The 7,154-nt window shown below is 38.0% G+C and overlaps 1 protein-coding gene across 2 annotated transcripts; it reads left to right on the forward strand.

The window, feature by feature from the left end:
• Positions 1-1,940: 1,940 nt before the first annotated feature.
• LOC119074578 lies at positions 1,941-5,253 on the forward strand. 2 transcript variants are annotated; one of them, XM_037180809.1, is made up of 5 exons: positions 1,954-1,997; positions 3,108-3,264; positions 3,330-3,644; positions 3,705-4,719; positions 4,776-5,253. In XM_037180809.1, exons 1-5 carry the CDS (start codon positions 1,965-1,967, stop codon positions 5,191-5,193), a joined length of 1,938 nt encoding a protein of 645 aa, XP_037036704.1. In that variant the 5' UTR covers positions 1,954-1,964; the 3' UTR covers positions 5,194-5,253. The 2 variants fall into 2 exon arrangements, with proteins under 2 accessions (XP_037036703.1, XP_037036704.1); XM_037180808.1 differs by having other exon boundaries at positions 1,941-1,997; positions 3,330-4,719.
• The last annotated feature ends 1,901 nt before the right edge of the window (positions 5,254-7,154 follow it).

Raw genomic sequence — 7,154 nt, forward strand, 5'->3', positions numbered from 1 at the left:
AGAATAGCTATAACAGATTTCTGTTCACGTTCAAATATAGTCTTGGGACGAAAGTCCGTTCTTGTATTCTTGTATATAACGTGTTAACCCATTAATGTTTGTTTCATTGGTAAACTGAGACCAGTAGAGACCAGGGAAAGCCGTTTTTCTCAACTCAGAGACAAAATGTAAAGCTTTCGTTTTCTTTTTTGAGAAAATCGTTGTGTGCAACTTGGTGATGAATGCTTTTTTAGGCACAGGCACACTATGTAATTGTCACACTTGGCATACCCTGGCCTACACATTTAGTGGCTAAATAATTATTTTTCTAACGCATGCTAAAGTGTAAATGAGGGGTTTTCAGCACGAGTCGGGGACGAAGTAGGAACTTAAGAAGTTAGGAATAACGTTTTTCCTAAACGACGTTGGAAATCAGCCACAAAGTTAGGAAAAAACATTTATCACAAGCAGAGGCACAAATAACTATTTTGATGTTTGAAATCTTTTCTCCATTTTTTATCTCGGCATGTATGAATTATAACCCAATTTGCCCTGAATGCATTTACCTTTCTAATGACACCCCACAAGACCGTGTACTTTAAGAAATTTCCATGTGAAAAACACATGTTTTTGGTTTTTAATCACCTCTTACTAGCCCCACAACCATCGAGGATTTTTTTTAATGGATCATATATCTTACCAGGCACATGTAGTAAGTCCACTGGAAAGGGCGTCCCACTTGATTCAACGACGGAATAGGTGAAAAATGGAGAAAACACCGAGCGACTTTTCTGAGCCTTAACGTTGATGGCAGATGGTAAAAAAATTTGTTCAAGGCTGATTATCTACCCAACCATCGTTTTCTAGACGATAATAACGTTCAAAAAACCATAATATTGTTTTTTCAACGATATTATCGTTTTTGGAAGGTAATATCGTTCCTGACGATATGGACCGTGTCGTAATCCTTCACATCTAATGCGGAAAACCCCTCCATTTACTAACTAGTTACCAAAATAGCTATTTCCGAACATCTACGCATAAACAAGCCGTAGAAAACCAGTAAATCTGGTGTTAGGGAAAAAATTAGACTGAAATTTAGTTCATTGCTCGGTACGTAACACTTGAATTGTGACGAATATTTTGACGACAGTCTGTAGCTATTTAACAAAGTCAGATAAGTTTAAGATACAGCCTCATCCGATTCATACAGGGAAAAACGAGAATTTTAATAAATGAAGTGTTCGAAGTACTTACATTCTCGCCGTCTCGAACAGATGAAACATGAACGCAAAATTAAATTTACCGATTTTCTTGGAGAAAATCCTTACAACAATCCTCAGTTAGTTGGTCTAAATCTTTCAAATGTTGAATGTTAAAGTTGAACAATTGAACCGTAGCTAAAATGTGCAATACCACCTAGATAATTATCGTTAATTTCCAGGCGAATTTTTCTTTTTTAAATTACTTTAAATTAGTTGATTATTATAGGGAGCGAGACCTTGATTTTAACTGATAAATTACGTGTACGGCTAATCGTAACATGAGAAATGGATTATTTTCAAGTTCAAATGCGTACATTCAATCTAACGTAATGATGTTTTTGAACCTACGGTTGTGCAGCAATTATAATTATGAATTTAATTCGCACCTGCTGAATCAAACTCTCACTATCGAACGTGTCGGTGCAATAAAACTGTTAGATATGCAAAAAAGAAAAAGAAAAACGAAACACCAAAACGATTATGATTCGAACTTAACATAATAATAACAAGCAACTAAACATTTCATGTTAAAATAAATTTCAATTAATGTTTTGTACATTGGAATAAAATGATTAATCTGTTGGTACGATATGGTCGTGCGATTTTCTTTAAGTGTAATGTGAGATGATGGAAAAGCTCAATCGAATGATTTTTCACTTTTTATAAAAGGCACATTCACTGCATTTTCCCATTCAATTTGAGTTTGGCTTTTGTTGTGAAATGAAGAAATACAATTTGCTGTTGTTTTTGTGTGTAAGTGCCTAATCTAGTGGATTTTGTTGAAAAAACTGATGAGTTTTATTTTACACGTTTCCTCTTCATGAGTGATATCGCGAAAACGTGAACCAACAAGACAACAAAGGTTCGGCGCTCCAGACAGGCTACGACGCGATTTTTGTTTATTTTCGGAGTATAATCGTGAAGGGGTCGTGAAAAGAGTTTTTTCGATAATAGCTCGATTTAGAAATAAATTTTAAAATTGAAATGTTGTACGAGTGTCCATCGCTGAAAGACCTACAATTACAGTGTGCAGAGTTACTATCGTACTTTAATTTCTCGTACACAACACAAACTACCTGCAGGTTACATCAACACGATGAGTTCAGATAGAACATTTTGTAATCAGTTCCGCAGAAGTGCTAGGATGCAAGCTAGCAGCACCATGGTAAAAATTTACCATGCTTGCACCCACAACTCCCGAAGGTGAAGCTGCACAGCACACGCCCGTGACTACGCTTCGTTTATAGGCCTAATATATCAATCTCGATCTTTTATCAAAAATCTCTTTTCACGACCCTCTGACATGTCTTCACTTCTGGTAAATTTACCGAATTAACTGAAATTTACCGAAAATTAACCGAATTTATGTTTCGATAAATTCGTTAAATTTTGGTAAATTTCAGTAAATTCTGTAAATGAGTTTACCAATTAATAGGCCTTGCTGCAATTATCACTTCTTTACTCCGAAAATAGAGGACTAATCGAAAAAAATAAGAGATTCGTGCTCTATAGACCCGAAACCAAACCCTTATTTTGTCTCCCGAAATAGGTTTGACTTGTTGAAACGGCTAGTCATCTGCTACTGACAAGAATAACTGACGAGTTCGGGCTAATGTTCCGTTAAAATAGATGAATGTATGATAAAAATATTGAAGTAATAGATTTCATGACTTCGCTTTCCGTTTGTGAAAGGTTAAAGGTATAATGTTATAGTCAATGGTCAGTGCTAGAAAAGGTCAAATGGACTCAGTAATCAGTATCGCGTTCTTCAGACAACTATCATTACCTCTCTGACTAAATTAATTCATAGCTTTTATGGCAATGTTCCGACCTTAGCTAAATACTAACTAAAAATTTCTTTAGATCATTCCAACCATATTCTCATCCAGAATCGTCGAAAGACGTCGACGACCATCTGCTGATCAACAACGATCTATCTTAGACCAAATTGCGCAAGCAAATACATGGCAATCGCCGAACCGAGTCATATCGGCATCGTATGCACGAAATCCTGGAACTGGTAACATTTTATCAAATTCTAAATTCAATTTAGGAATCGGTGGATAACATTTTACGTTCATCTAGGCCACGTAAACAATGCCAACTTAATGATTAATATATTACCTCACAATGAGGAGGAGCATCAACCGGTAGATTTAGTAGCTTCACAAACGCTCTCAAACTCTCAGTCAGCGGCCGAATACGTAACTAGAGCGCTGGAAATGCGAAAGAATTTACGTGACAAGGCACCACATTCGTCATATGTAAAGTATGATATTTATGAGAAGGAGAAGAAGCAATTTGTTCGTCCATTACATGAGCATCCATTGCGTCAATCAGTAACGCAAAAACCGAATACCAAATTCGATTCCGTCACTAGCACTTCGAAGATCTATGAAAATTATCGAAGACCGAGTACCACATTCGATTCCGTTACTGGCATATCAAAGATCTACGACGACTATCAAACGCAGAGACCAAATACCAAATCCGATACAGTTACTCGGAATTCCAAGATCTATGAAGACTATCGGAGACCGGATTATTCGGATGATTTTGGTGAAGGGGAATACATGTACAGGGAATCCAATCACAGGTACAATGGCAACCATGACGCTCATGGAATCGGAAGCGACGACAACTTTGAAAGAGATGTGAAAGAGCTAACAGCTTCTGGTATTCCGAAAGCTGAGTTGATGAAACATATCGAAAAATCGGTCGTGCAATACATGAAGCGTCTCGAATCCGAAGGTAATCTACCGAAACTGACAACACACCGACCCCACACTGAAGTGAAAACGTACTACAGACTACCAAAACTGAATAGTGAGGAAAAGGAACTACCGCAACTGAATAGTGAGGAACGGGTAAAGGATATCACGTACACATCAACCGAATCAGAGCTGTTTAAGCGACCGGCAGAATCCACTAAACATTACAAAACATATAAATCTCCGCACAAAAACACTGTGACTACAGTTTCCACGTCCTATCTAGACGAACCCTACTCAACGATGAGTGTGATACCGAACGTCGATTTAACGATGCGCAACAAAAGGCCGAAATCGATCGATTACTCTGCATTAGATATCGGTCAATCGTGGTCCCATGGCTCTAGCTTAGATCATCACACCACAGCCAAACCGAAACATAAACCTAAGCTGAAATTTAATTCACAAACTTATCAAGATATCAACGCGATGACCTATTCAGCAGGAAAGGGACTTGTGTTGGACGAGTCATCATACGCACAATCAGCTAATCAACCATGCACATCCACAGAAAGTGGACACCATGGCACAAAACCGCGACATGGACTGGCTAATGTTGGAGCGTCGTTGACGGTAGGAGAAAAACACAATGATAATCAAGATGAAGCCATAAAAGATCTACAAGAACACTATCGCAAACCCCTGCAGATTATTAACGGAATCCCTGTCTTAAATCCATACAAAGTTAATATGGAGACATTGAAGTAACAGGACATTTCCATTTCTGTTCTAACAATGAATTTAATCGATCTAATCCTAGGCACATGTTTGGCGGCGATCCAGAAGAAATCGACAAAGACACCTGGCAACCGTATTCACCGTCCGATAATAGACAAAAACAATCGCAGAAAGAAACGACTGCGGCTAGTAACATACAAAGCCACCAGTTGCCCTTCGACAGTTACAATCCGAAATACAACAATAATCCCGAAGGTCGAGGCTATCAAGACCAATGGCAACCACCTGAGGAGAACAGTCACCGGCAACGTGGTACTATTGGTTCGGATATGAATGATAGTTCATCGTCAACGGTACCAAAGAAAATTCGAACTGCCACCACAGTGACGATACACAAACACAAGAGAAAGAAGAACAAAACGAAGATAATTAAGATATCACCCAAAAAGAAGAGCAATTTACAAACTGAACTGCGGCCGCCCCCAACACAAACCAAATAAACGAACTATTACAACTACTTTAATGCTAGTGTTTACATTCCGAAAAATTATACCGATCCGATTTCCTCAATCCACGAAAATTTTAAATTTCTTTAGTTACTGCATGATAGAATGTGCCAACAGGAAATTATCGTCTTTCTCTTTCTTTGTTTGATCGTATGCAGTATTGGACCACTACTAGTGGTAGTTTCTACATAGAATATCGATGGAAAAGTGGTACCTATTACGGTACGTCCGATTACCAATTTTCCATTATGTTGAACAACTTCTTGGTCTTCTACGATAATTCAAAATTATTATTCCGTTCTCCATCAGACATGCCCATTATTGGTAATTTTATTTACTGAAATTACAGTTAGAGGCAGTGAAACTTCAGCATGAATTTGCTCAACGCACTTCAAGCCAAAGTGGTACTCTAAATAGGGTACTGAAACTTGACAGCGCCCCATACAGAATTTTACACTGTAAAAAGAGTGGGGATAAAATTTCCTACAAAATAGTACTCTATTTGGCAGCTGTCATTAATAGCAATTTTGCTTGAAGTGCGTTGATTTGCTTCATCTGTTTTTCAGTTGATCCAATCAATCAAAACTTGTTTGACGGTTCTGCCACTACCGCGCATAAACAGTTTTGATTTGGTTGTAGATCAGGTGAAAAGCAGCTGAAGCAAGTTCATGCTGAAATTTCACTACATCTGACTGTACTGAATATTGCCGTTTACTCAAATTTACCGCGAACTTTCCTAAATTTCGGTAAATTCAGTAAATAGAATGCTGTGCATCTCTGTACAAAATTTATTTTATGCACCAAGCCACGGGAACGGAGTCATTAATACTTAATTGACATTAACATTAAAACTCATTTTCCGGGAGCTTAGTGAGTAAAATACCTTACGTGCTTTCCTTGCCTTAGTCTCGATTTGCAAAAGCCACCCTTTACCAAAATACAAAATTTCTGAACAAGGGCAGAACCTCCTACTAATTTTATGATGAAAGAAAGATGACAGATGGTTGTTGATGGATAAGTACGAGCTTGAAAATTATGTTCAATCTAGAGAATAGCGTAACTGCGAAGGTAATATTAAGTTTCGCGACTGTTTGTAAATAACTTGCGAATCTACTGAGTAATAAAGATTTGCTGACGAAAAACATAAATCACAGAAGATCAGATGGTAACGAGTAATTTCGCGCCGCGCGAGATTACACATGTTATAGTGGAATTTCGCGCCCATACATTTTTCAATGGCTAACTTGATTTAGAGAATTTTTACGAGTACCTGGCGATAAATTGGCGGTAGATTCAGTTGAGTATCACCCTAGAGCTTTGTATCAGGGATACCAGTATCCTTAGAAAGTGTGGATTTTCCTTTTACAAAACGTTAGGATACCGGTATCCCAACTGAGATACACGTATTTTGTATCAAGGATACCGGTATCCCGACATAGAACATGTGGATTTTCCTTTTACAAAACGTTAGGATACCGGTATCCCAACTGAGATACACGTATTTTGTATCAAGGATACCGGTATCCCGACATAGAACGTGTGGATTTTCCTTTTACAAAACGTTAGGATACCGGTATCCCAACTGAGATACACGTATTTTGTATCAAGGATACCGGTATCCCGACATAGAACATGTGGATTTTCCTTTTACAAAACGTTAGGATACCGGTATCCCAACTGAGATACACGTATTTTGTATCAAGGATACCGGTATCCCGACATAGAAAGTGTGGATTTTCCTTTTACAAAACGTTAGGATACCGGTATCCCAACTGAGATACACGTATTTTGTATCAAGGATACCGGTATCCCGACATAGAAAGTGTGGATTTTCCTTTTACAAAACGTTAGGATACCGGTATCCCAACTGAGATACACGTATTTTGTATCAAGGATACCAGTATCCTTACTCAGAAAAAGTGGATTTTCCTTTTACAAAATGTTAGGATGCCTGC

Source organism: Bradysia coprophila, unplaced genomic scaffold (genome assembly GCF_014529535.1).
Source record: "Bradysia coprophila strain Holo2 unplaced genomic scaffold, BU_Bcop_v1 contig_151, whole genome shotgun sequence".
NCBI classification, from domain to species: domain Eukaryota; kingdom Metazoa; phylum Arthropoda; class Insecta; order Diptera; family Sciaridae; genus Bradysia; species Bradysia coprophila.

What these genes read in the sequence shown, in the direction of transcription:
- LOC119074578 (XM_037180808.1), top strand. Translation starts at nt 1,965, where the DNA reads ATGAAGAAATACAATTTGCTGTTGTTTTTGTGT. An exon ending in TGCACGAAATCCTGGAACTG is followed by an intron (nt 3,265 to 3,329) that starts GTAACATTTTAT and finishes ACGTTCATCTAG; the next exon opens with GCCACGTAAACAATGCCAAC. An exon ending in GTTAATATGGAGACATTGAA is followed by an intron (nt 4,720 to 4,775) that starts GTAACAGGACAT and finishes ATCTAATCCTAG; the next exon opens with GCACATGTTTGGCGGCGATC.